Source organism: Pochonia chlamydosporia, chromosome 5 (assembly GCF_001653235.2).
Source record: "Pochonia chlamydosporia 170 chromosome 5, whole genome shotgun sequence".
NCBI lineage: Eukaryota > Fungi > Ascomycota > Sordariomycetes > Hypocreales > Clavicipitaceae > Pochonia > Pochonia chlamydosporia.
In genome coordinates, this window is record NC_035794.1 from 2,074,032 (window position 1) to 2,101,850 (window position 27,819).

At 48.6% G+C, this 27,819-nt stretch overlaps 10 protein-coding genes across 10 annotated transcripts; 4 read left to right on the forward strand and 6 right to left on the reverse strand.

Moving 5' to 3' along the window:
• Window positions 1–31: 31 nt before the first annotated feature.
• VFPPC_05929 (TPR domain-containing protein) lies at window positions 32–4,903 on the reverse strand (the record flags this gene model as incomplete). The annotated part of the gene is made up of 1 exon (XM_018285044.1): window positions 32–4,903. The coding sequence occupies one exon, from the start codon at window positions 4,901–4,903 to the stop codon at window positions 32–34; it is 4,872 nt and encodes a 1,623-aa protein (XP_018142001.1).
• A 1,871-nt stretch (window positions 4,904–6,774) lies between these two features.
• On the forward strand, window positions 6,775–7,848 carry VFPPC_13930 (trihydroxytoluene oxygenase; the record flags this gene model as incomplete). Its single annotated transcript, XM_018291702.1, has 2 exons — window positions 6,775–7,252; window positions 7,313–7,848. 2 exons carry the CDS (start codon window positions 6,775–6,777, stop codon window positions 7,846–7,848), a joined length of 1,014 nt encoding a protein of 337 aa, XP_018142004.1.
• A 553-nt stretch (window positions 7,849–8,401) lies between these two features.
• VFPPC_13931 (hypothetical protein) lies at window positions 8,402–8,714 on the forward strand (the record flags this gene model as incomplete). The annotated part of the gene is made up of 2 exons (XM_018291703.1): window positions 8,402–8,480; window positions 8,545–8,714. The coding sequence occupies 2 exons, from the start codon at window positions 8,402–8,404 to the stop codon at window positions 8,712–8,714; spliced, it is 249 nt and encodes an 82-aa protein (XP_018142005.1).
• A 234-nt stretch (window positions 8,715–8,948) lies between these two features.
• On the reverse strand, window positions 8,949–10,281 carry VFPPC_05930 (fungal specific transcription factor; the record flags this gene model as incomplete). The annotated part of the gene is made up of 2 exons (XM_018285045.1): window positions 8,949–9,097; window positions 9,156–10,281. 2 exons carry the CDS (start codon window positions 10,279–10,281, stop codon window positions 8,949–8,951), a joined length of 1,275 nt encoding a protein of 424 aa, XP_018142006.1.
• Window positions 10,282–11,587: 1,306 nt separating this feature from the next.
• VFPPC_16243 (fumarylacetoacetate hydrolase family protein) lies at window positions 11,588–12,730 on the forward strand (the record flags this gene model as incomplete). The annotated part of the gene is made up of 6 exons (XM_022429003.1): window positions 11,588–11,764; window positions 11,819–11,899; window positions 11,963–12,076; window positions 12,147–12,471; window positions 12,522–12,672; window positions 12,724–12,730. The coding sequence occupies 6 exons, from the start codon at window positions 11,588–11,590 to the stop codon at window positions 12,728–12,730; spliced, it is 855 nt and encodes a 284-aa protein (XP_022284292.1).
• Window positions 12,731–13,150: 420 nt separating this feature from the next.
• VFPPC_05931 (monooxygenase) lies at window positions 13,151–15,193 on the reverse strand (the record flags this gene model as incomplete). The annotated part of the gene is made up of 4 exons (XM_018285046.1): window positions 13,151–14,676; window positions 14,725–14,853; window positions 14,917–15,040; window positions 15,101–15,193. The coding sequence occupies 4 exons, from the start codon at window positions 15,191–15,193 to the stop codon at window positions 13,151–13,153; spliced, it is 1,872 nt and encodes a 623-aa protein (XP_018142008.1).
• A 2,243-nt stretch (window positions 15,194–17,436) lies between these two features.
• Window positions 17,437–18,738, forward strand: VFPPC_05932 (C6 zinc finger domain-containing protein; the record flags this gene model as incomplete). The annotated part of the gene is made up of 1 exon (XM_018285047.2): window positions 17,437–18,738. One exon carries the CDS (start codon window positions 17,437–17,439, stop codon window positions 18,736–18,738), a length of 1,302 nt encoding a protein of 433 aa, XP_018142009.2.
• An 863-nt stretch (window positions 18,739–19,601) lies between these two features.
• VFPPC_05933 (ethylene receptor) lies at window positions 19,602–23,273 on the reverse strand (the record flags this gene model as incomplete). The annotated part of the gene is made up of 1 exon (XM_018285048.1): window positions 19,602–23,273. One exon carries the CDS (start codon window positions 23,271–23,273, stop codon window positions 19,602–19,604), a length of 3,672 nt encoding a protein of 1,223 aa, XP_018142010.1.
• Window positions 23,274–24,088: 815 nt separating this feature from the next.
• Window positions 24,089–25,228, reverse strand: VFPPC_05934 (GroES-like protein; the record flags this gene model as incomplete). The annotated part of the gene is made up of 1 exon (XM_018285049.1): window positions 24,089–25,228. One exon carries the CDS (start codon window positions 25,226–25,228, stop codon window positions 24,089–24,091), a length of 1,140 nt encoding a protein of 379 aa, XP_018142011.1.
• Window positions 25,229–25,922: 694 nt separating this feature from the next.
• On the reverse strand, window positions 25,923–27,634 carry VFPPC_05935 (cytochrome P450 78A3; the record flags this gene model as incomplete). Its single annotated transcript, XM_018285050.1, has 2 exons — window positions 25,923–27,285; window positions 27,348–27,634. The coding sequence occupies 2 exons, from the start codon at window positions 27,632–27,634 to the stop codon at window positions 25,923–25,925; spliced, it is 1,650 nt and encodes a 549-aa protein (XP_018142012.1).
• Window positions 27,635–27,819: the final 185 nt, after the last annotated feature.

The window sequence follows — 27,819 nt, forward strand, 5'->3', positions numbered from 1 at the left end:
CCTAGGACTTGTCTGTTTAGCTAGTTAGGTATCAGACACCAAAGTGAACATAGGGAACCCAAAGTGGAGGGCCAACACTCTCCCATGTCTCCTCATCATCATCCTCACATAGAATTACGTCTCTCGGCAGTCGACTGTCATTCTCAGTCGCATTCCGGTGCGAGTTTCCCCTCTCCACTCTCGTAGCATGCACTATCTTGGCTGATGTATTCACCCACCGATCACGAAGAGCCTTGCTAGCACTATGGAGCCCATGGCAGACCGAGTCATCCGTCATGCCGTAGTCCTTGATGCCTTGGTACGTGATTTTCGCCATATCCACACAGATTTCGTCATTAACTTCCCACAGCGTACCGACAACGTGGCGAAACCCTGCTAGTTGACATGCACTGATTAAATGGATGCTCTCGTCAATGAGCAGGTCGTCTCGAATCTGACCAGTTCCACAAGCGGAAAGGTAGGCTAGGAATGGCGCTTTCTCACGCAGATTCATCTCGATCAGACTTGTCACCGTCATTCGATTATTTTCCCAGTCCTCAAGAAGTAGGGAGCTTTGAGAAGGATCAATGGAATTGGTGTACCCATGACCAGCAAAGTGGAATATGTGACAAGTTCCTAGGCTCGATATAATGTCGCTCTTACAACGAGCAGGTTCATTGGGATTCAAGCCCATTGACTCGCAGACACCACGAAGCATCGCCACTTCTTGAGTTGCAAAAGGTAGCCCAGAAGCACCGGGGGTGCTCTCCATAGCGACAAGCAGAGCTTGAGCTTCACGCGATGGCGGAATTCCTCGGATGGGTTGTTGTCGCCCGCGTATTATTGCCTTGATGGACGGACTGTAGGAGGACATGACTCTGTCGAGCACTGTCTCACAACCAGCCTTAAAGTGATATCCTGCCGCATGGAGAGGAAATTTGATCAAAGAACCGGTGGGAACCCACCACACATGTGGCAAGTTACCACTGGTGACGGACTGAGTGAATCCTAAGGTATTCAATGCCGGACCAGCAATCACGTCCCATAGCCACTCTAGGATTTGGGGACGGCCCAAGTTCCCTTCTTTGGCTTTCTGATCGAGATCCTTGATAGTAAGATCGGGTAACGCTAAATGTCGAGTTCGGTGTTGCTCAACAAGCAGGGCATCGCAACGATACACACTGACGTTGACGACGACGATCGGACCACGCTTCGCCGCCGCACACAAATCCTCTTCGCTCGGTGGTTGAAGGAAGTCCTCGAATCCCGGTTTTCCACGAATTTCAGCAAGCAGCTCGTCCAACCTACCAGCTTCTTTATGACGCCTATCGGTGTCAGATTGTGATGAACGTTCAAGTCCATTATGTCCAGAGGACGTAGTAAAAGGGGATGGTGATAGTTCTAGACTGTCCCTAAGGTGAGTAAATAGCTCAGCTAGCTCAGGATAGCTAGATCGCAAATACGAAACATCGACTCGCATATCTTCAATCGAGGTGGCAAGGATGCCGCGGCCTTCCTCAAGCAAAGACAAAGCCGTTACAGGTCCTTGCGCCGCGTTCAACGCTGCAGCTGCAGAGTCAGAAGTGAGGCCAACTACTTGACTGAGTACGTGTTGCTTGTCAGACATTGTCAACGACCGCATCGTCAACTTGGAACTAAGATGTACTGCTTGAGATGACGCATCGTATGCGCGTTGCCAATCGAGCAGTACCGCACACTGACGAAGAGCCGCCCTTCCAGCCAGTATCCTGGTGACGGTAAGGGTTGTACATTGTCGCAATGCCATTTCATGGCATGATACAGCCCTTTCAAGCTCAGACTTGTCTCCCGTTATGTAGTAGCTGGCGCTGAGCGCGAGTCCGAGGCTATTGAGCCATTCTGCGCGGTCGGGTCGATCCTCTGGCACTGTATTAACGGCTTCTTGTACAAGACGAATGCTTTCTTCCAAGTCTTCCTGCTCCAAAATGCGCTTAAATCTACTGAAGAGTCGAGTCCCAAGGTTGTGCAAGCACTGAGCATACGATGGGTTGTCCTTTGAGGTCGCATTGAGGACCTCCTCGCCGAGACGAATTGCTTTGTTGAGGTCTGAAATCGATCCTCCCTTTTCATATCGCAATGACAAACTATTCCCGAGCTGGGATAAAAACCCAGGATAATCGATATGTTCCTCTGCAGTTTTGTTGACGAGGTCCCGTTCAACTCTGATAGCCTCGTCAAGGTCAGTCATGGCGGCCGTTCTTCTATACCGTTCTTTAAGGTAGCTTCCGAGATTGCTCAAGTATCCTGGCCGGTCTACATGATCATCGGCAGTGAGATGGACTGCTTCTCGTATGCATTGGATGGATTCCGCCAGATCAACCATAGCTCCTGCTTGAAGGTATCTTTCTTTCAGCCCAAGTGTAAGATTATTTAAACATCCTGGTCGTTCAGGGTGATCACCTGGTGCTGCAGCGACAGCACTTCGTGACGAGCGTATGGCCTCGTCAAGGTCCGTGGCTGCTCCTGTTCGCCGATGTCGTTTGAACAAATAACATGCTACATTACTGAAGCACGACGGTCGGTCTGGGTGATGTTCTGGCATCATGTTTGCGGCTTGCTGTCCAACCTGGATGGCCTCGTCAAGGTCTGCTGTTGATCCGCCACTTGAGTGTCTCCTAAATAAGAAGCCTCCAAGATTTGTTAATGACTTGGCTGCCTGCAAGCGATCTTCCGAGGCGGCCTCAACGGCTACCCGAGTGACTTGGATAGCCTCGCTGAGATAGATTTCATCCCCCGTCTCCACGAATTTATTGGCAATGTGGCCTGCAAGATTGCATAAATACCATTCTCTGTCCGGATGGCCCTCTGGAACTGCATCAGCAGCCTTGCGCGTGTATCGAATGGCCTCGTCAAGGTCAGTAATCACGCCTGTGAACTTATACCGGTCACCGAACTGAGTCCCGAGCATTCCCAAGTCTTCAGCCCGGTTTGGATACCTGTCCGGCAAAATGCCAAGCATCCTTTTTGTAACTTTGATAGCGTCCCCCATGTAAGCTACCCTTTGTGTCTTCAAGTATAGTTCATTCAATGCATTCGCAAGCTGGCGTAGGCATTCTGCCAGGCATGTGTGGTCCGCTGGCATCGCATCCACCGTCTGTTGCAAAATTTGGATATGTCGCTCCAACCACCCCATTGCCCATGTTTTCGAATACTTGCTTCCCAATCTGGCTGCTAGCTTATACAGGTCAATTGCTCGTTCTGTAGCGTTTTGCGGGACTGCGTCTACAACTTCTTGTCCCACTTGGATTGCCTCCTCAAGATCAGACTCGGATTCCCTTTCCAAGTATATATTATCCAGTACAATTCCGAGGTGTCTTAAATACACAGCCCGGGTTGGATGGCCGTTTGGTGTATTATACGCTGCTTTTCGTATATGTTGGACAGCCTCAAGCAGGTCGGCTATTGCGTTTGATTTCGAGTACCGCTGGAATAATAGCATTCCTAGACAATTAAGGTACTCTCTGTGGCTCGGGTGATCTTCCGGCGTGATATCAATAGCCTGGCGTACGATAGGAATATCCACCTTAAGGTTCGACAGCCCTTTGGATTTCAAGTGAATCTCATTGATCAGGCCTTCCAGCTTGGGCATTAAAGAAATCTGGTTTGCGTGGCCTGTTGGCGTAGCCTCGACATCCTCCATCGTAGCTCCAATAGCCTTGTCCAAGTCAGGCAAACATACTGCTGTCGAGTACCTATCTCTCACCCTAAATAAGATGCCAGATAACTGTCTTCGCCAATGCTCCTGGGTTTCCAACATGGCATATAGACTCTCACACCCGAGTTTAATTACTTCACCCAGGTCGGTATTCTTGTCTTTCCTTAGATACCTGTTGTAGAGCATTTTCCTGAGATTGTTCACACATATTTGTCGATCAGGATCATCGTACGAAGAAGCCTCAATGGCCTGTTTCGTAGCGAAAATGGCTTCGTCAAGATCTGTTGTCGCTTTGCTTCTCGAGTATCTATCAATGAGTCGGCGCCCAAGGCGCTCCCAGGCCACCGCCCGGTCTGGTGAACTTCTCGGCGTCGCAGTAACCGTTTGCCTTGTTACTCTGATAGTCTCATCAAGGTCGGCCGACGACTTGGTTCTTAAGAACCGATCGTTCAATCGGTTGCAAAGCATAACTAAACATGCCAGGTGGTTGGGAAGATGGCTTGGTGTTGCATCAATGGTTTCCGCTAAAACTCGAAGTAACTCGTCTACCCTTTCCGACTCTGCTGTTCCTGAGCACTTTTCAGCTAGTAGAGTTGCGAGATTACCCAGAAACACCGCTCTGTCTGGATGACCTTCTGTAAAAACATCGAGGGCTTCCCTGGCAAGTTGAATAGCTTCCTCCAAATCTGACCTGGCGCCTGTTATCGAGTGTCGTCGCTTGAGTAACAAACCCAAATTGCTCTTTTCTCCAGCCTTGTCTGGGCCATCTGTCGTAGCATCTATTGCTTCTCTAGTAACTTGAATAGCTTCCTCTAGATCAGCCCTCTTTTTTGTTTGGGAATATTTTCTACTAAGGAGAAGCCCCAGGTTACCAAGACAAGCTCCCCTATCCGGTTGACCAGAAGCAATTTCTCCCAACGCCTCTTGTTGAGCTCCAATAGCCTCCGTTAGGTCACTGATTGTCTGTGTCGCAAAATATCGGTCGGAAAGTCGGCTCGCAAGGGAAATTAGCAGTTTTGTGCGATTCGTATCGTCTTCTGGTGTGGCATGAACAGCTTCCCGCCCAAGTTGGATTGCCTCCTCTAAGTCGCCAATCGCCCCAGTCTTTGAATATCTATGATCAAATTGATTTGCCAAGTCGTTTAAACATTTTGCTCGTTTTGGATCGTCTTTCACCATCTCATCCACGGCTGCCCGTTTACGTCGGATAGATTCCTCGAAGTCGGCCATCACTTCTAAAGTTCGCTAATCGCATGGTACGTCGATAAAGACAGGTATCGGCGTCAACAGAGTTGGCAAGATTAGAGGAGAAAAGTCTTTTTGGTTTGCCAACCTTGTGACAAGCGGCTGAGCTGAGTGAGTCAGTGCTTCGAAGTGTTTCGCTGAGCTTCTTGTAATGAGATATCCCAACAATATTGGTTCGATACCCATGTCCGCCAAGTCCTGAAACAGCAGCCACCCCCAAGTTTACAGGCAGCAATTATTGTGAACTTGGGCATCAATCAAGGGCTCTCTTTTCACGCACGACATGTCTTGCGGAAGCAATGATTACGCAACCCCAAGCCGCGTCACTTCGTCTTTCGCCTTGTATTTTCACTCAATTTGGATGCACATAGCCAATGGTTGAGGGAAACGGCCTGTACGCATGGCAGCCTTGTTGTTCACGTACATGGATATCGTCAGCGCCATGGCGGCCGTATAGGGCGACCGTCTCAGTCCTTCAATCAACAGAAAACTGCAGAGCTGTAAGCGCCGGCTCTAAGTTGTCCAAAACGGTTGATGGGCCGAAGCGAATTTTCCAGCCCTCTTGGTTATTGTGGTGGAAGAATTCTTAACTTTCCCTGAGTGTATTTCATCAACGATTGTCTGCCTAGTTCACATCATCCTGGCTGTGGACAACTTTTATCACTGTATCAACGGGCAACCTCAGCTGAAGGCAAACTTCCTGCCGGAAAAGCAGATACAGTATGCTAAAAACAACGTTACATCTGCTTCCAGTCATCTGCTTCCCGTCTGTTGGTAACTAGGCCCAAATGCGGCCGAGATTGTTATAAGAAGACTTCATAGCGAGTTCACAGATGAGTGTACTCTCATGCGAGCGGGTAGAGGACATTTTGTGTAGATAGTGGCCAATGGGCAAGCGGAGTTATTCCTAATTGTTCCTTTATAGCAATGCTCTGCGCTATTGCTTGCTATTGCTGCTTCTTATAGACAGACTCCCGAGAAAAACCTACAGCCTTTACTTGTAAGGTGCTAAACCTAAACTCGGTCTTGGCGATTGTAAGACAACTAAAAATGCCCTATTAACATTGATAAGGCTGTCGTAAACAGTACTTCTTACCGCAAAGCAACGTAAGTCCTGTCAACCATAAGTGTACTGGACAACCATTGCCTTGACAATGACATGGGTGCTGTTAATCTTGGGTCAATATTTTTCTACAAACTCCGATAGTATGAGGTATCGCTGTTTGACTATGACCTGTTGCATAGCTTGACTAGTAAAATTATTCGAAGAATAAAGTATTCGACGAAGTGGCATTTGGAGCGGGCTATGTACTTTTGCCGGCCATCTTCAAGTTGCACGATCATCTCAATCAGTGGCCCCTCAAATATGACATTGCTCGTGCAAGTGATCCCTACTGCCCTGAACGTGTGCTGCGCCGTGTTTGCTAATGATTTCTTCCAGAACAGACGGGGCATAGACAACAGCAGCCGAGTTCATTCCGGAAGATTATGGTAGACGCGGGGACGTTCTGAAGATTCTCCGGCTTACAACCAATATACTAGATCCTCCGAAGGTCCCACATTGTGAGAGCATCGAAATTACCCGACTTGGAACAGATGGCGAATCTTCCCTGCATGTGGCGTCCGACGGCACCTTGAGGTTAATGGATCGCAATGGGGAATCGATTTCTTGCATATAACAATGGCAAGCCTTTTTGACCCGTTTATTCACAACTACTCTGCTGTTCCCTATATATATTGAGCAGGACTGCCGTACACATGAAAGGGGTTAGGTGGCGGCCCTACCGAAAATGCCTGGCTTGAGTTTCGCACTTTTGTTTCTCTCGAAGCTACCGAGATTCATTCGCGAAGCAATCATGCCCGATATGCTCATCCCCCCAATCGCGAATGATCCGTCCAAGGTCCAACTTTCGCGTATAAGTCACGTCTATTTTGAGCACCCAGACCTGAACAAATTTAGAGAATTCGCAAAGGACTTTGGATTCATCGAAGTGGAAGCTGCTAAGGATCGTATCTATTTTCGTGGGTATGGGAGAGACCCGTACGTTTACGTGGCTACCAGAAGCAAAGATGGCAAGCCTCGGTTTCTTGGACCGGCGTTTGTTGCGGCGTCAGAAGAGGAATTCAACAAGGCGAGCAGGCTTGAGGGAGCAAAAATTGCTGACTTGAAAGATGCCCCTGGTGGTGGCAAAATGGTTACATTTAGTCGCCCGGATGATACGTTCTTTCATGTGGCGTATGGACAGGAAGAGAGAGTCACGTCAGAAGAAGAGCCGACGGCGACCCATGAGCAACAAGGGGCATTCAACAAACCCTTTGACAAGCCGAGACTAGGTTCGTACTCATAGCCAGGGTTCTCTTTCGTCTTAAAACAGTATTACTAACGCATACCAGGGAAATTTCAACGTTATCACCCAGGCCCAGCACTCGTACACAAGTTGGGTCATTTCGGCTACGTTGTGCCCGACTTCGACGCCGAACTCAAATGGTATACGTCAAACTTCAACTTTGTGCCCTCCGACATTCTCTATCACTGGGACTTTTCCAACATTGACGTATTAACATTTATGCACCTCGATCTCGGTGAAGAGTACTCAGACCATCACTGCTTCTTCATGCAAAGGGCAGAGCCGCACGTAAAAAAGACATTTGTTCACCATACGTCATATGAAGTAGCCGATTTTGATACCCAATTGCTAGGGCACGACTGGTTAGCCAAGAAGGGTTGGAAAAGTGTATGGGGCGTCGGCCGACATGTGCTTGGTAGTCAAATCTTTGACTATTGGGGCGATTCGAGCGGTTTCAAGATTGAGCACTACACTGATGGTGATGTTGTGAATACGCATACGCCGACGAAGAGAGATGTTGTTGGGCCGTTTTCAGTTTGGGGACCAGAAGTGCCGAAGGATTTTGGGGGTAAGGGCGTTTGACGCTTTTGAGAGAATGAAATTGCGATTGGGTGTCAGATTACATAGAAATTAAAAATTCAATGTGTATTTATGGCCTTTTGGTCGAATCCATGCCGTCCGAATATGAGGCGACAGATCCAAACTTGAACTTCTGGGCCAACACTAACAGTCGTGGTGTGCATGAATCTCAGTTGTCCGGCCCCAAGAAAATTCACAACCAGCTTGAAACGTAAAATATTTCGTATAAAAATGTGCTGCGGTAAAGGATTGAGTCAGAAAAACAAATGCGCCGATCGATTTTGTTGTCACACCACCGTCTTGTCAGCTCTGGTCAACATCACACCACTCTCGGCTCCATTTCCGGATTCGTCCGCAAATCAGCCTCCAAGCCATCGACCCATTTCGGAATCCTCAGGATTGAATCAAGATATAAGTATATCAACACTTTCTGCTTGCAATGGCTCTTTGGCTTTTATATTCGTCAAGATATTCAATAATTAAGCTACACGGCGTTCAAATATCGCTAGCTACTGTTGCAATTTCAATCCGACTTCATCACGATCCTCCATCAACAATGTCAGCCCCAGCGAGAGCCGTCGCCACCACAACCCGCTTCCGCAAGCCTCTTCTCGGCCTCATGTTTGGCACTTCAGGTTGGTTCAACCAAATGAATCCTGCCTTGTTGCAATTAAGTTTTTATTAACATTACGTTTAAAGCTATTGGTGTTGGCACTTATATCCGATCTCAGCTCGTCACAAACTCCAACACCATGGACCGATTTTTCGCCTCATACAACACCCCAGAAAGTGAGGCTTCGAGGCAGAAAACTTTCGAGGGCCACCCCGATCCAAGAACAAATCTTCTCAACTTCTTGAGTTGGAAATAAAGTGTCTTTCTTTTTCTTTCTTTTGATAGCGGACCCATGGCCATGGGTATCGGGGAATGAGCACTTTTGCCTTGCTCGGTTTAGACGAAGCCGCGCTGCACATGCAGTCAGCAAACAATATTGTGAATTATGGCGCGCATACAGAGGAGTTGGCGTTTGATCTATGTACTAATAAAACAATGGCGATTAATTTTCTGGTTTCTGATGTTTACTTATTTCCGTCGCCGAATCCAGCTAAACACAGTTTTCAAGGTTCATCTGAATAGACGACAGAAACTGCAGCCACCTGGGATGAAGTGGTGCCTCAAAGTGAGAGATAATGTACTGAATATGTCGATCTGGCAGTGGTCCCTTTAGGGTTTCCTTCACTCCTTTAAACGATACTACATACCAGGACTAAGTATTCGCTACACGTGTGCGCTTTTCATGGGATCAACTTACAGATAAGCAACCTCGACAAAGTCCAAGTCCTCGCAAACTGCTCCAATTGCAAGAGCAGTACCGATTCATGATGCTCAAGACTGGCTGAATGAGATGATAGTACTGTGCGTGACTTTGAATGAAGATGTACGAATATAAGTGCGGTGAAAATAATGAAACAGATTGCCGGATCTACACAGAGTGAATACGTTGGGTTCCACTGCGCCGAGATGGTCGCAATATCCTGCGCCGTCTCCAATATGTGTTGCCAAGCGAGGAGCCACTCCTCTCCTTCGTCGCAGTGGCCACAGCTCAATATGGCAATCAAGAGTTTTGCCATGTGCAGATGAAGAATTGTCACCATCCGAGCATGGTGCATCAGGGGCGCCTCGTTTTGCAGGGCGTTGCGCATAGGATTGAGGAAATGCGGCGGAAGAGAGAGCCTGAGTACAGAAAGTTGGTCCTGAAGGTCCTTCGGGCTGGTGGTATCCGCCGCTTTCTCTCTATTTAATAAGTATTGTCGCAAACCGCGTCCCACCCGCCGCATGGCCGTGACGGTAACTAAGTGAAGGTTGAACTCTGCTGTCTCTTGAGAATCTGAGGTTATGGACGGCAATATGTCTTTGAGGCAGCTCAAACGGGATGGCAGGAAGAGTGCTTCTGTTGGTCCCGCAAACTGATCCGGCATCTGTAAGCAAGATGCCGCAGTTGTGAGTAGGGAGGTATGAACGTTTTCTTCCTCGACCATGTACGGCGTTCCAGAGGCAAGATTCGCATAGGAATCAAGGCGGTATATGCACCACCATAAAAGTCGCCAGTCGTCGATTTCATTCTGGCTCATGTCTTGTCTGCCTGGGAAGACCCTTCGGCCAGTGTCAAACCGATCGAGGCCGATCCAGTACGCTATTCGAACGAGCTTTGCAATTCTCATCCATGCTTGCTGTCCCGGAAACTGGTGGAATTCGTAAAACGAGAGTAGACAAGCCTTACGCAATTGATCTAACGATGGCGAGTTTCCAAATAACTCCTCTTGCAGAGCTCCCGAGCTCAATAGTCTCTCGATCAGACTTTCAAGCTCTGCCGGGTCGACGGAGGCAAACGTAAATTGCGTTAATTTCGCTGTAAGCAAGGTGATTGTACGGGCCATATCCGCGTTTTGAGTGGAAATGATGAAGCCGTTTCGATCGGAAAACAGAGGAATAGCATGGTGAATGCTGGTCCAAAACTCATCTAAGCTAGATCATTGAGAAAATAAGAATCAGTCAACGTAGCTATCAGCACACGGAATTGGTGAATCGTACAGAAAGGCTTGCTCCTGAGCAGTGATACTAGCCTCAGAAGAGTTTGACGGAGTTGAAGCCAGGAACTGGTGGTGTTCAGTGAAGCTGTTGACATCTTGGACATCACTGATGGTGAAGTTGTGCCATGCATCATGGGGCTCAGATTCCTCCGAATGGTCGCCTCTTGGGTGTTTTCGACGGTTTCCTATAGAGTAGTCTTCTTATTAACTGGCTGAACTGCAATAAAGCTGTATTGAATATGACTTCCGTCACCAGGGCCAGAGTTGAGACCTACCAGAGCTGTGCCGTGCATTGTTTGGCCGCGAGGTGCCTCGGCGTGACCCTCGAGGAGGCCCAGGCTTACGACGAGCCGAGGAATAAGTGCATGTATCATCACGCTCTAAGCAGCGTGAGCATGTTGGTCGTCCTTGGTCGCCTGTAGATACACCATGTTACTCATCCATTTCTCCCATAATGAAGGCAAGCGGAATTAGCAAGCTGCTCTCAACACACACGCTGCGGCAACTATTATACCAACATTTGACTTTCTTCCTAGAAATTCATTAGACGTGAAATTGAGTACTTGGTAGTATCCACCGATGGGATACTCACCGAATGCAGCTATCACACACTCTGGAGTTTGTCCCGGCCTGTGATTGTGAGGTAGCTGGTTCTTCCGCAGCGCCGCGGGAGCTTCGCAATAATGCCATTTCCACCTTGCAGCGCGGTCTGCCGTTGCCAAGTGCTGGGCAGCTTTACGACGATAATCCGATCGCTCAGATAACAAACATGGGGTATCACAAGATGAAGTTTGGAGTCAACGATGACAGAATCACTCCGAGGATGTCAAGCGCAACATCCTCAACCACCGCAATATTGAACAAGACATGTGGAGACCTGGAAAGAAGGTGGGGCTTATAAGTTGCTCCGAAGCGAAAGATCCTCCGAACGTCCTCAACATGTTATCCACACTACACTATACGGGACAAACGAAAACTCGCAGGTATGCTGGTTGAAACAAGGAAAATGGGCTTAGTTTCGGAGTTGGAGACTAAATTATGCATATGATCAACGGCATTGACCGACCATAAAATGAGAATTGTCCTCAGAACCGCGTACTTGCTGTAACAAAGGGACCAAAACTATTTCCATTACACTTTTAAAAAAAAAAAAATGACTGGGTTCTCACGATTGGTTCGTTTCACCTGCGAGGAAGACGACGGTTCTTACTTCGCTGACCTCGGTTCCAGCGTCGTGGAGCCGCCTTCTCAAGGCACAAAGCTGGAAGCATACCAGACCGTTGACGACCTCATCCAACAGAAAGATGTCAAGGTCGTAACTGTTCTCCAAGTAAGGAACTGAAGGAATTTGTTGCCAGCTACTGTAACTTACTAAAACCTGAAGCTTTTGGCGCCGCTACCGGTTGACGGGGTTCCGATATATTGCGTAGGCTTAAACTACCACAGCCACGCAAAAGAAGCTGGAGTGAGCCATCTAAACCTACAAAAAGCCCAAATGTATTCCGAAAAGACTAATGAGCCTTGAAAGCTCACCGTGCCCTCTTACCCACCGCTATGGACGAAACCTGCTGCGTCATTAGCACACCCCGGCGAGGCAATTCCCATCAATGACTTTTGCGCGAAAAGCTTGCTCGACTACGAGGTGAATATGACGAATTCCTACATCGAATACAATTGCAAGTTGGCTCTACTGATCACCTCACTACCGTTAGGGGGAGCTTGTCTTCGTCACGTCAAAAGACTGCAAGGATGTATCGCCTCAAGATGCCGAGAATTACATACTAGGCTACACCGTCGGCAATGACATTAGTTGCAGAAAGTTTCAACTTCCGAGCAATTCCGGAGGTCAATTTTTCTTTGCCAAAGCATTTGATAAATTTGCACCGATCGGTCCTACGCTCATTAGTCCAGAACTTTTTGCCAACGGTTCAGGATGTCAAGTCATAACAAAGGTTAACGGGCAAATTCGCCAGACGGCGGGCATTACAAAAGACATGATCTTTTCACCCCTCAAAGTGCTTAGTCACATGAGTCAGGGTAAGTTAATACGATTGCCATCGTCTTGATATCTTGCTGATTACTCGTAGGTACAACGATCCCAGCTGGCACAGCGGTAATGACAGGAACGGCAGCGGGGGTCGGAGCTTTCCTAAAGCCAAAGACATTTCTCCGAGACGGTGATGTGGTAGAGATACAAATGGAAAAGGTGGGGATTTTGAAAAACGAGATTTCTTTCAAGTAGGTAGGCATAAACAGTTCAAGGACGTTGCCGGGGTTCATATCTAACAGGCATTAGAGTAACTACACTTTCTCGAATAGTGGTTGTGATTCAGCACGTTATAATAAGCTTAGCCACTAGGTGGTTCTAAATTCCACTTATATATTTACTGTCGGAGGGCTTGGGGGAATAGAAGTAGAAACACAAGTGGATGCATTATTAGACAAGTCAGAATTGTATTAAATACATCTTCCGAAGACAAACATCACCGCAGCCCAACTCGTGACTACCGAGCCGCAATCAAGGGACGTAGATGCATCGGTTAAGCTAGATTACCTTTCATTCTCCATCAAACTGGCATCAATCCTCTTGTGGCGCACCAGGCAAGTTACATATGAACAGAGGCAAATTTAGATATTTTCTTCAGACTAAAAACTTGCTATGATACAAAATCTAACATCTATTTCCACCATTTTAGTAGCCCCTTAACGAGCTGTGCTATTCGATCCTATGATTAAGTTTCTCCCCTAGCAGTCTCAAACACTCTGCCAGCTCCGAGGTACTCTTCGCACAAGCAAAGACAAACAGATCTGGTCGAACGATGGCGAACCTTGTGGATTGACCAAGCCGATTCAGATACGCACCCGCATCGTAGCTGCCATGACATCCGACACCATCGTCCTGGCTAGGACTATACTGATAAAACATGTCCATCCCACTGTGCTCAAGATTCTGAGAATCTTGAACTGTTCGAATATGAGGACTCAGGAGCAATATGGATTCCTCCGACAAAACTGATGCATCAAGGCGAGCATTCAAAATAGCCTTCTTCGCCTCGTTGTAGAACTTGTCGGATTCCACGCTTGTAGTCATTACGATCAGTGTAAATGCGCTCCTCGATCTCCCAAGAAGAACGTCAGACAGAACCGGAGCCTTTGCCAGCGTCGACCACATATAAATCTGCGCCATTCGACCCCCTCCATGATGACTCTGCACGAAGAATCCCCCGGTAGTGTCAGAAAAGCCTCTGCGTTCTTTCTGACTCTGGGGATCTAGTCTGCGAGGAAACAACTCAGCCCAGTCGAGAAACATTTGGAATTTCAAAACCAGAAGCGCCCATAGAGGTGTCTGCTTGTTGCACAACCGACCATTTAGCATCGAGAAGAAGGCAGCGTCGTCAACACTTCTCCTTCGCTCTAGTGCCCAGGAGGTGAGAAGACTCTGAGCAGAAGTGGTGTCTTTGATGTTGCAGCCGTCACGACGTACAAGTAAGGACAGTCGCCACGCCAGTTGATGTGCGTCGCGTAAGCCACTTGCTATGCCTTGACCTGCAAACGGGGGAAATACGTGTGCTGCGTCGCCGATGAGGATTGTGCGCTTGTCGAACCACCGATTCACGACTTTATGAGTAAATCTGTATGGTCGGCAGCGAAGAATGGTGATGCAGTCTCGTGGGTATGTTACCGGCTGCGAGAGCTTGTAGCCCTGGTCGTCTCGTTCACGAGTAATCATTGGCGTGATATGGTCCCAGAGAAGTTCCTCCGCCTTGACGGAATCATCGATATCGTCTTGTCGAAACTCGTGGCGCCATAATCGTTCCTCGTGTGGTCCAAATCTTCCGGCAGCCGTGGCCTTCCCCGGTGGACTGCAGAAATGCCATCCTTTAGGCCAAAATAAGTCGTATACATCATCCGGCGTGTACCCTTCATTCCATAGCGGAAATTCAGGGTGGCTTTGGCGACTTGGTAGCGATATCTTCAAGTTCGCAGCTACCCACGTCCCATCATACGGATAGGTTCCATATTCTTGCCTGATACCTGCAGAAGGTTCAAGAAAATGCTTTCTCACAACCCCTGCTTTGCCATCTGCCCCAACCAGCCACTGAGAAGTTAAGCGATGTGCCTTGTTGTCATGGTCCACGTATTCAATGGTTGGAGGGTCCTCTGACAGCCTAGACGTCACGGTACATCCCTTGCGGAGTGTACACCAAGGAGATTCTTGTACTTTGCTTCTCAACACGCTTTCTGTTGTGTGTTAGTCGGTCGTATGAACCGGGTGCTGACTCTTCATACCTAATCTTGGTTGTATTTGAAGAATTCCCTCGGGGACCACCTGCTCCAGCGAGTTTGAAGAGCCGATTCTTAAAGAGAAAAAAGGTTTGGAGCTGAATGATGTTTGATGAAAATGAACCTTGTCCACTTCTGCGCCCTACTTGGTTAACTCCCAACGGCACAACGATGGATGGCGTTCATTGCACCACGTACCATGTCCAATATATGACAGCTGGTCTCCCAAGCCCAAGAGGTGTAATATTCTTACAGCATCTCCAGTCAAGTACACGCCTCGAGGGTCAGAAGTAATTTCCTGTTCTTTTTCCAAAATGACAGACTATATGATCTGTTAGACATACCGTTTCAGCAACATGTTTAAATCTCATGGTGTACCAACTCGGATGTGAAATCTGGCAAGGGATAGTGCCAAAGTAAGCCCGGCTGGGCCAGCTCCAACAACAGCAACCTCAGTGGTTTCCGTCTTTTCCATGGTATAGCGAATGTTAACTGCTTCATCAGCTTCGGTGGACCAGGAGGATAGCGGTGAAGTATTAATATGCCCTACTTGTTGAACGGCGCGGCAAATAACGTACACTTGTGTACTTTGTTCCTAAGGCACATTTAAGGTCAATGGCAGCAAGGTATGGGCAATTACAGGCCATGCAGATTGTTCCGAGGCTTGTTGCCCATCCAGTATGCATCTATCGGAGCATCTTCATCGGAGCATCTTCTTGATGTGGGGCTTCATTTTGCATGGAGTGTACTTGGACTTGTCTCATGGGAATTTGGCGGAAAATCAGATGATGGCCAGGGATGCAATCAAATTGTTTAAATGATGAATAAGTGATTCCGTCATTTAATCTGCCAATGCGGATGGGCTGGCTGATGGTCGACATGCTCAAGTTATCGAAGGGGTTGCACCAATACGGGTTCTCTGATATCGTTCTTATATTTACCAAGGTCCGGGCAATGATATGATGGGAATTGCCATTTCCTATCCCCCTTACGAGAACCTCGTCTGTGTTCTCTATTCGTGGTGAACAATAATGAAGGTCATCGTCCTCGGTGCAACCGGACGCCTCGGCTCGCGGATTCTACCAGCTCTGGTCGCTCATGGTCACCAAGCCGTAGCTTTTGTCCGAAGCCCCTCAAAAATTCCTCCCGTCGTTTTGCAACAACTGGCAGGAGTGGTGACGGGTGACGCATCTTCAAAGGAAGACATTGCTCATGCCATCGTCGACAACGACTGCGACGCCCTCGTCAACACAGCGGGCTATGCCGCCACCGCACCATGGAAAAGAACCGACTTTCTAAAAATATTCGCAGCGGCTGTGAATGCGTCTGTCGAAGTGGGACGACAACGTGGAAAGCCACTGCGCGCCTGGTTCCTGGGCGGCTTTGGCATGTTGGACACATTGGATCCGAGATACATGATAATTGACTAGTGAGAAGTATATCCCAGGACATGTATGAGGCGGGACGTGACAGACTAATATTCAGTTTTAGCATTCATGTAAAGCCAGAACATCGTATCAATCTAGAATTACTTCTTAACCAACAAAAGTCAGACCTAGCCTGGTCCTTTCTTTGCCCATCGATAATGCAGCCCCTGACGAGCACTGCCGCTTTCCCACCGGATATCCGATCGACCGGCAACTTGATGGCCTCTACAAAAACGCCTCCAGGATGGACGGACGGCTTCAGTACAGTGCCCGTGATTGGGACCTACTTGAATGTGCTGAGTCAAATTTCGTTATACACAACTACCCTGGAAGAGAATGCCGATTTTATTGCCCAAGATCTGGAGACGGGGATGAACAGCCAGTGGCTGTTCTCGAAAGTCGGAGTGCGTCAGAAACACCGTATTCCTACAATGTAAGTACGGTATATTCTGCAATTTGGAATTTGGAATTAAGCAGCCTCAGCTGAGAGTCTCGGCGCAAATTCTGTCCGACGGCCTAATATCGTTTTGCCAGAACGAGGCAATAAATAAGCATAATGGCGCAGCGGACGCCATACTGTTGCGCCATCAATAGCTATGACATGCCCTAATTGGACAATTGCAAGGCCTGAATGGTTGCCTCCAATAATAATCATCACCGGGAACCGAAGGGCTGGTGGCTGTTTTGCCATGAATCAGCACATGTGGCCCAGCTGAAACAAAACATCTGGTTATTGACCAACACCAGTGCTGACTATCTACATGTCATCAGTCAGCTAGAGGTTAGATGACTAGTTAAATATACAGCGATTCTTCGATATTCTTCCTGTATCACATTTTCCGCTCTTATCCGACCAAGACACAGTATGCCGAATCCAATGTACGTAGCCAGCAGCGCCGTTCAATCCATCAAGCCAAAGTCAAGAGTCCGCACGGGCTGTATGACATGGTATGTTCTTCCTTCATGTCCAATCTTCCAATCTAGTCGTTTTCGGCGTATCCCCGCTAACCATTCATCAGTCGGTGAGTTGAGACTAACCTTATATCTAACCACTCCGAGACCAAGGTTTGACTGGGAGGTACAATATAGAAATCGGCGCATAAAATGCGATGAAGCCAAGCCCAGGTGCTTCAGGTGCACATCAACAGGACGTACCTGCAAAGGATACGCAACAGAAATCCGCTTCGTCCAAAACAGACGCCTAGTTCCACGAAGCCAAACCGTTGACGGAAACCTCCGCGTCACAGACGGATTCATGCGATCAGTATTGCTAGGAATCGGGTGTAGTGATATGGAGAGGCAGTTCTTCTGCAGTTACCGACGCGCAACGGAAGCCGGCATCGCGATGCACTCATGTGGCGTTTCTTCCTTCTGGACGACCCTCGCTCCCAAGCTCGGCCATTATGACGAAGGCGTGAGACACTCTCTCACAGCACTAGGCGCAGCATATCATTTGTACAAGGTGAGCAAGGAGAGGCCAAACCACATACCCTCTTCCTCACCTGCAATCGAGAAGTTGGAGCGATTTACCTGGCGGGAGTACAATCTGGCAATAAAGAATCTACAGAGACACCTGGATAACCCTGAAGCGGAAAGCATCGCATTGGTGCTTGTTTCGTGCCTGGCTTTTATTTCACTGGAGCTTCTGCGTGGTGACCATACCACTGCCATAGCACATATGAGAAACGGAGTGCAAATCATCCTGTCGGCCTTGGATGTGCAAGTCCTCCGCAAGGCGACATCACGTCAATGGAAAGCGGGTTCATCATTATCGGAAGCGGATCTATGGGAGCTCATAATCGAGTTTCGAAACGTCGAATTCGCACTAGGAGGCTTTGCGTCCGATGTTCCCCTGGTCTTGGGACAGCAGCTTCGCCATGTTACAGGGAATCATGACTTGGGACCGATCGACAGTGTTGCCGGGGGCTACGAGGCACGGGTTAAATATGTAAACGATATCATGGTTCGCTGCTGGGAGCTTCGCGAGCATAGAGGCGATGAGGCATTCTGGGCGCAACCGCGAATGCGCCACGAACTGGAGACTCTCCGCCAACGCGGCGCCAACATCATGTCCGCTCTAGAGTCACTATGGGCTGGGCCACAGGCGCCCGAAACTGGGACTTGGCTGTCATACAGCAGCCAGATGGACTGGCTCTTGGTGAATAGCGCCCGAACAATGATCCAGCTTGTACCCTTTGGAATCGAATCACACGTCAAGATGGCTCAGCGGCCTTGTTTCCAGGACGAGCTTTCGCAAGGCGTTTCGTTTGCTGCAAAGTTACATCTGGCACATGGCTCAAAGGGAAAGCCACCATCAGACTATACCCTCGAAACCGGCATAATCGCCTTGATGTACTGGTCTTATGTGTATAGCACACGGCCAGAGATAAAGGAGGCGGCATTGAGAATCATGCAGGAGTCAGACCGGAGAGAAGGCCCATGGGATTCCAGCAGTAGCCTGAGATTTGCGTCTTGCAATGCGAATCCGCGTCTTCTTATTAGCTTTTGGAGAGACCCCCATTCTATTACCCATCCATCCATTCCATGGCAAATGAGAGTCAATGAAAATGCGCTCAAGCCAGGGGTCAAGTGAGGATCACAGACTGGCTTTTCTTTCCTTCGTAAGGGAAGTCTTTGGAAAGCTTGTTTAGCTAAAGTTGTACTTGTAACGGTATCACTATAGGGATAGGTGTCAAAAATGAAAAAGATAAAGGGGTTAGGATGATATAGACGGGAAAAATAAGCAAAAGCCTTGCGTCACTCGGCCCATGGGAATAGTAGACTGGGAGTAATGTACTACTCGCCGCAGACATAACGTCACTTCTTCACCTTCCTATCAGCAAAGGGAAATTCCACTCGCATTTCCGCAGGGCAAATTCTGGGTCGATCCGATGTCCTTGCATCTGTATTATGCCCATTGGACTTAGCCGTTGGTCGTCCTCAACTGCGTAATCCACGTTCTGATATAATTGAGAGATAAATTGGAAATTATACAAGTCTTGTATGCATTTGGTTACTTGCGCTCACTTGTTTTGGACCTAGCTTCGAAACAATAACTGTATATCCCCTATGCGTTGCCCATCTTCCCTTTAATCCCATCTCTCTTCTCTTTGGACAAAATCTCATCTAAACATAATCGTGACATGCATCGTGATCTCATAATCTTTCAGTATATCGCCAAGTCTTACATCTCATTAACCACCCCTGGTGGCCTTATTTTCGTGAACAAGCCGGCAGGCATTATTGTGACTGAGAGCCTGCCTGTTCAATGGACAAGTAACGAAACGCTAGCATAAGAAGTCAATGTGAACAAAACAGTCTGTTGCATCCAAAAAAAAAAAAAAAACATAATATCGTCTACTAGGCAATTGCCCGATCAATCTTGAATCGTCGTCTCGTATATGTAACAATCCCATGGAGTAGTATAAATGGTACTTCCTCGCATGTAGAACGTTTCTACCCGCGATTGAGTTGCAATAATGCTCCAGTCTTCTTCAATAGATCTGGTATCGAAAATGGTTTTGATACCACATCATCCATCCCCGCCTCTTTAGCAGCCATGATTTGCTGGTCGCGGACATTTGCCGTGACTGCAATGACAGGCACATGACTTGTAAGCTCATTTCGACCCTGCATGGCCCGGATTTCACGAACGCAAGTCAAGCCATCCATGTTAGGCATCTCAAGGTCCATAAGAATGACTGACAGGTTGAGTCCACGCTCGGAATAGAAATGTGTCTTTTTTAAGAAAGCCAGTGCTTCGACACCGTCATTAGCAGCATCAACGTGGCAGCCAAGCTTTCTTAGCTGTTTCACGAGTACTTTTTGGTTGATCAAATTGTCCTCGACGACGAGTACATGCAGGTGCTCGAGGTCGAATTGGGATAATGTGCCTTCTGTGAGGCCAGACTGAAGCTCGGATGCCTTCTGCTGAGCGGGATCTTGGTGTCGCGTTCTAAGAGGGTGGCTTAGGCGGGTATTGGAATTCTCAACGGCCTGTTCTGTGCGAAGACGTTCATTTGCATCCATTGGCATACTCGGTGCATTGGCGTGTCTTGCTTGGACGTAAAATATAAAGGTGCTTCCCTCACCAGTTGTTGATGATGCCCCTATTTGTCCGCCATGAAGCTCCGTCAATCTCTTGGTAATGAACAGGCCTAGCCCACTCCCTCCATAAATTGCATGAGTACGTGGCGAGGCTTGTTTAAACCTTTGGAATAGTATTTGTTGTTCTTCAGGCGTCAAACCACAGCCCGTGTCTTGGACTTTGAAACAAACATAAAGGAGTTCTCCTTTTCCCCAATCCCTCGAGTTTGTGATGGATATGCCGGCCGTATCCGATTGTGCGAATCGGAAATCAGTAATGTGATTCTCAGACGGTGGACTGAACGATGCTGTGGCAGCAACGGTGATGGTTCGACTTTTGCACGGAGCTGTAAACTTGATGGCATTCGATATCAGATTGATAAGAATCTGCAGTACGCGACCGGGATCGAGCATCACCCAATCCGGGTTGGCCTCATCTTGTATCGGACTGCTGTCAATGACCACGCGAATATCATTTGCCTGTAGCTCCGGCTCGAATATCTTGACAGCTCGCTTCAGAATCGCTGCTGGTTGCGCAGCAACCGGGGTGATGAGAAGCAAATTTGAGTCAAGTTTTGAAATGGTGAGAACGTCATCAACAATGGCCTTTTGATGCTGGACGCAGAGTGAAATAGTTGACGCAGCTTCCAAACAAGAGGCCAGAACTTCAGCTGGAGGGCTTCTTCCGTCATACCCACCAAGGGATGTGAGGATATCGTCAGCGCATTGAAGTATGGCACTTAGCGGATTCCTCATTTCATGAGACGTGATGTCGATGAACTCGTTTTGCTTCCTTCTCATCTCCTCGGCCTCCAGCAACCGACGATTTTGCAAACCTTGAGCCCACTTCAAATGTGAGATGTCAGTGATGGAACACATAACAGATGGTAGGGAGCTGCCGCCATTCGTTTCCACATGGGCCGTGAATAGGACCCAATGATCCATAGCTTCTTCTTCCCGTAGATTAGTTTCTGGGTGTTGCTTCCTGAGCTGCAGTTCGCCCGACCAAGAAGTTTGCTCGTCGTGCATTTGGACCCAGGCATGCTTTATGGTGTCCAAGCTACTTTCAGCAATGAAGTCAATCCATGACATTTCAGCTTGGGGTTCTCTGGTATGCCCCGTCATTTCGTAAAACTGTTCATTTCCTTCAAGGAGCACGCCATCGGGGCTTATTAGAAACATACCAAGCGGCGATTGTTCTGCCATGCGACGCATCCGATTCGCCTGCAAGTCCAGCTGATGTTCGAGGCGTTCCTTTTCCAATGCAGCTGCTTCTGCCGCATCTCGGCTTCGACGGACCTCAGATTCGTAGAGTATGACAGAAGCCAGTGAGGTAGCAAGTTGTCGATTGAGCATGCGAACAAACGCCTCGTATTCGCTGTCATAGAGCCTGCGAGGAGCAACACCTAGCACCAAGAAGGCCATGACGTTGTCACCATTGGTCGGTCTCACTGGGAAAATAACAGCTTGGCGACAAGGATCGCCGAACCCACGCCACTGGAAGTCCTTGAGCAGGTCCTCTGGGAGAGTACCGTCTCGGGTGTTGAGGACCGTCGGCTCTCTCGTCCGCATGGCTTTACGAAAAGATGGCACGAACCCTTCACAGCTTCGCTTTAGATCAAGCAGGAGGGGAATGGCGGGATGTCCTTGGGGAACTCCAAGCGCACCTTCTAAATGGCAGCATTTTGGTGATGCTGTACTTTCAGAAGACATGGACGTATCATCAGCCTCATCTGCCTCACCGACAGAATATAACAGTGCAAAGGGAATGTCGTAGTGGTTGTCCTCGAGACTCTCCAAAACATACGACCAGAATTTCTTGACTGTCTTGGCCCGGGAGGTTCGCTCACCCAGCCGGTTTACAGTCTGCATCCTCCGCTGACCGACGACTTCCTGGGTTGTTTCAAATGGTGCATTGTAGAATCCCAAGATCCGGCTGGTTCCCCCGTACAATGGGGTGAATGTCCAGCTATAGAACGTCTCCTCAATGACTCCCTTTCGATCGATGGGCAAATAATCGTGGTCTTTCCGAACACTTGTGCCAGTGCGGGCGCATTCGGCAAAGATAGGGCCAGCATAGTCCCAAAGCTCGGCAAAGGGACCCGAGAAGCCAGTGCCCATTAGAGATGGATGCTTGTTTCCTGCAACTTCTGCAGCGTAGGCCTCATTGTAGAGCATGGTCAGTTCGCTTCCCCAAAATAGAGCTGCCGGATGGGGATTTGTCATGCAAAGGTTTGCTAACTGGCGGAATTCCCGAGACCAGTCCTCCATAGGCCCAAGGGGAGTCTTTGCCCAGTCCACGGAGCGGGCGTATTGAAGATGGGGAGACAATATGCCTCTTGGCTCGGGTACAGTCCAGTCAGCCACGGCCATTTCCGGTGACGAGAGCGGGATAGATGATGAGTATGAGGAGAGGCCAGTTTCATCTGAATTTGAGCCAGGCATGGATTGCATGTACGCTGTCACAACAGGCTGTGAGAAGAAGGTCTGGCTTCCGATTGAGCCAACCGCACTGTCCCTGGTTGGCGCTTGGTGTTTGCTGTCAGTTACTTGTTGGTTCCTACTCTTCCTTCTCCTGGTGACACCAGCGACTGGATTCTCAAGCGCAGAGACGGATGCTAAATTGTTCATGTCGACATCTGTTTCTCGCCAGGCTTGATTCCCACTGATGAGCCTCCATCGTCGACGCACCGTTGAGCCTGTCCACAACACATTTTCGAACAAGAATGCAACTGGAAAGATATCCTTGGATACATCATGAGCAGTGACGCTTTCAGTCCACGCCTTGAAGTCGAGAAAGGACTGGGTAGAGTTCTCCCCGAGTACAGACTCGTACAGACGCTCATGCAGTCGCAGCGCCTCGTTACAAAACACAGGCAGAATAGCAATGGAACTGGCGTCTTTGGATTCGTGAGATTCTACATCGGGGTCGAGATCAAGGATGAAAGTCGGGCGAGAATCAGCATCCAAGATCTCCCGTAGCGACAGAGTGTCCAACTCGGTGTCCACGTCATGATAGGGATCTTGATCTTGGTGCGACATGAAGACCCTTGACGTCGCTGCGATCGCGACAGTCAGCCACGAAATGGCTGCTCTGTGTAACACGCTGCAGCCCTACGTGTTGAAGAATGAACGACGGCACTTGATCTCAGAATGGTTTTGTGAAGATTGAGATCCCGCCAAGGCGGCTGCGCGTGGCTGGCCTTGATTCTTGATCCCCGATTCCCAAAACCAGCCATCAGGATCGAGATCGCGGGCTTACGCCGGCTAAATCGGTTTCATGGGTAGAATACCAAGAACACTCCACGATGCATCGAGGATCTAGGAAATCGGGTTATAGTCTTCTATTAGTCTTTCTATATCTGTGAGGTGATGGTAGACGGAGGAAATCTTCAGGCTGACGGATGGTGCGGCCAAACTGAGTAGCAATTGCTGATCTGCAATGATGGCGTGCGCTTTAGGATCCTCCGACATATCTGATCTATCACATTGGATAATTCTCCAAACACTGACACAACAAAAAAAGCTCTCAATATATTTTTTGTGACGGTATTTGTTGCTGACACATTTGCCGAAATGTAACAAATTTGATGGTTCATTGCTCGTACGGAGTGCCCATTCTATGGGCCTATTGGGTGTGCTCAATTCGCTTGACAACACAGCATTCTTCATAGACCACTTTCACAGTTGGAGACAGTCAAGTTGTTTATGGAGATTGCCATATGAGTTGTGGACTTCGGGCTAACCTTTTGAAAGTCGTAACTAACGCTGAATACAAAGCCAGGAGGGCAGCATCACCAAGAAGGGCAATTCCACAACAACAAATAAGTTCCCCCGTCCGCTTCAAAACACTTCTTTCAATTTCCCGGAACAAAGCATGCTAGTCTCTTTGGCCCAGCTTGGCTGAATGCATTTTCCAAAGCTTCCTCCCATTGACTCAAGGCATATTTCCCCGTCACCTCAATTCCTCCACGCTTTCCAATCGGCAGCATGCCCGTCTCTACCAAGCGAATCAACTCGTCCGCCTGCTCACGCGTGTACATGAATGTGCCCTTGATAGTGATATTCTTAAACATTATCATGATGTATGGAAGCTCGACAGTGCCGAAAACACCACCCATGATGCTCATCCGTCCATGGGGTCGAAGTGCCATGATCGCAGCCTGGATATAAGTTGGGTTCGTGACATTCTGGGGCGAAATGTCAAAGTAAACGTCCGCCTGGCCATGTTCCAGGAGTGCCTTGGTATCGGTCTCGACATTCCCCGACATTGTAACGGTTACAACACGGTCGCCTGCTGTTTCGACTACACGCTTCAATTTGTCGGTATTTCGTGCCATTGCAATCACCTTGGACGCGCCCATGGCCAAGGCAACAAAAACGGCAGCACTGCTAAAGCTGCCCGAAGCTGGGGCTACAATGACTGTTTCTCCTGGTCGAAGTCCCACGTCTGAAAGTCCACCGTATGGGACTGCCAAGGTACTGATGTATCCGAGATCTTCCACTTCATAGCCCAGCTTCTTGATCAGTGCGTCCTCATTCAGCACATGGACATTTTCAGCTGGAACTTTGACTAGCTCAGCCCAGGTGCCGTTTCGCCACTCTTCACTCATGAGGGCTTCACTCTCGGGGGTGTTTCCCATGTGAATGCCCTGGAGCAGAGGAAGAGCCGTGGTGTTATCTCGAGGCCGAATGACGCCGCTTGTATAAACGAGCATGCCTGGTTTCAAGTGTGGTGTATCAGGAGCCGGTGCAGCCACGCGACAAATTGCATTCGTACCAGGAACAAGAGGAAGTGGGTAGTTGTAGGATCTTGGGTTTCCATTGCGGTACACTTCCTTTGCGTAGGAAACAATTTGTGCGCTTACAACCTTCAAGATTACTGAGCCGGCGGTTGGCTGAGGAGTTGGTAAATCCACGACAGATGGTGGCTGGCTTGCAGAAGTGAATTGCAAGCCTTTGAAGGTCGAGGGTAGATCGCTCGGGATGTGCGCCATTGTGAGTCGAGGTGAATCCAATAGGTTTTATGCAATGGTGTAGAGCAGAGGGATGATATTGTTTCGACGTAGCTGATGGCGTACGAGAGGAGCTGGAAAGTTTGTTCTATTTATTCTTGTCGTGTCTATGCACCATTACCCTGTTCTTGTACACTTTCTCACCACACTCTTCTACCTTGACGTAGAGTTACCGTTAGTGCTGACAGTTTCAACATGTGCCGTTGAACCACGGAAAATGCACCAGTTCATGCGTTATGTCTCTTTCATACGGATCTGGATTAAACTCCGAGTGTCGTCCGGATTTTATCTCCAAAACACCATGCGCAATATAGGGACTCTGGGCTCGTACTTTGCATAAACATGGGATGATGTCATACCTGGATTGCAGATGATTGAGCTAAAAGCCGGAGATATGTGGAGGAAACGGAGGCAAGCATATCGCCGGGGTTTCAGTATAGCGCCACTCAGGATTACTGCAAATCAGCCCTAATTGTCCTCAACTCGCGAAAAGTAAAGATCATCAATGACACGCTGTAAGCGCATACTGGTGCAAATACTATTGGATCATGTAGCGATATGGTAGTGCACTATAATTAGATGACCATGTTTGGCATGTACTCAATGCTGCAAATTTCTTGTATTCAGAAACCATTCTTGAAAACGAAATTGTATAACTTGTATGTGATTCTTGTGTTTACCAACCTTCCACAACCCTCACTAACATGTGCATGCCCCCCTCCGGCTTCGCAACTATACTAGGATTGATCTTGATATTTCTCTCATCCAACAGCGACTTGTCTTTCAATTCGAAAGAGAACCTCCCAATCCACGCAGCCACCAGACACGCAAGTTCAGACTTGGCAAAACTACCCCCGATGCAACTATGCGGCCCGTGGAGGAACGTCATGAATGCATAGTTACTAGTTGCGCCGCCACTTGCGGCATTAGTCGCACTTGTTCCACCCTGCTCGGGGGTTAACCACCGTTCTGGCTTAAACTCGTGTGCGTCAGGGCCCCAAAGCTTTGGATCGGTGTTGGTGGTCCATGGTACAAGTATAAGGAGAGTATCCCGGGGTATGAACTGGTCCTGGACTGTGGTATCATGGTTGGCAACGCGGACAGACTGCGCGACGGGGCTGTGAATGCGTAGGACCTCGCTGCACACGGCATTCAAGTACGGAAGACTGTCGATGTCGGTGCTAGTAACCTCGGTATCACTATCGGCGGAGGGTAAGTTATCGCGAATTTCTTTTCGAAGACGCTCCTGCATATCTGGAAACTTGGCCATAAAGTAAGTTGCCCAGATCAGCGACGATGCGGTAGTTTCGTGTCCGGCCGAGAGAAACGTCATCATTTGGTCGACCAATGTGTCCTCAGAGAAAAGTTGGCTTCGCAGCGCGACGGTAAGAATATCCAATCCTGCATCTTGCTTATTAGCCAACAGTCCTCTCTTCTTCCGGATCAAATCGCGAGACACGCCTCGAATGTGCTGAGCAGCCTTCGCAGCATCCCTAACCCGCTTCAAGGGAAGATTGTTCATGATGATATCGGGAAAGAAAGCGCTTAGACCAATGAGAGGCATATCGGCCGGCGACGGCTGAAGATATTCGTAGCTCCGGGCAAGCGGGCTGTTGGCATCCTTGATGGAACCGAAATCTACTCCCACGCCGGCAAGACCAATAATATCCAAGGCGCAGCGTGCAGTCCATGACGAAATTTCCATCTCCGCAAAGCCTTTCTCATCGCATTCGGCTGTCATTGTGCGTACTGATTCACAGGACTTTCCCCAAAAGATGGGGTATAAGTCTTTGATGTGGCGAAACGAAAAGGCCGGCAGCATGTCACGCCTCTGTTTCTTGTGTTCGTCGCCTTCGACAGTCAGAAGACCCCAGCCGATGATGAAGGCGAGGAACCGGCGAGCGAATTCAGGCTTTTCAAAGCTGTAACATTTGGTGACGAGAATTTCTGACAGAGCCTGGGGAGAGTTCACAATGACCATTTCCTGATTGCCGTGCCATAGAAGGCGCAGGAGGCCGTCGTTGGGGTTTTCCGCTATCCTTTACACCACATTAGTTGCTGCTAAAAGAAGGCGATAAAAGAGAGAGTATGTTGTTTTTACCATTTCTTTGCAAGTAGACCTGGTCCATATTTTCTCAATTCAATACCATGGCCGACGAGAGGCAATCCGCCCTTCACCCTGGGCAAGTTGCGAAGTGGCGACAAGAAGAAGGGGTATATCAGAACAGCGTAAAATAAGAATACGCCAATCTGTCCAAAGTACAGTGCAAAGAATACTTGTAGAGCCTGGCCATTGTACTTGTATAAGTGTAGCAGTTTTGGTACAGCACAGCCGATGAGACTGATGCCGACCATGTACTTTAGTGGAATGTGTCGTAAGCCGGTCATCTTGGCGCCGCCGGTTGAGTCAACAAGAAGTAGTCGCCTTGAAAACGCAATTGAATATAATGTTGTTCCAGATCGATGCAGCTATTTAATATAGAATCCTGGGGCTGCATGTGTCTGGGGTCATGGGATTGTGGGGAACGGGGCGTCGGTCGAAGATGGTGTTCCGGCCGGGTTTGCCTTCGACT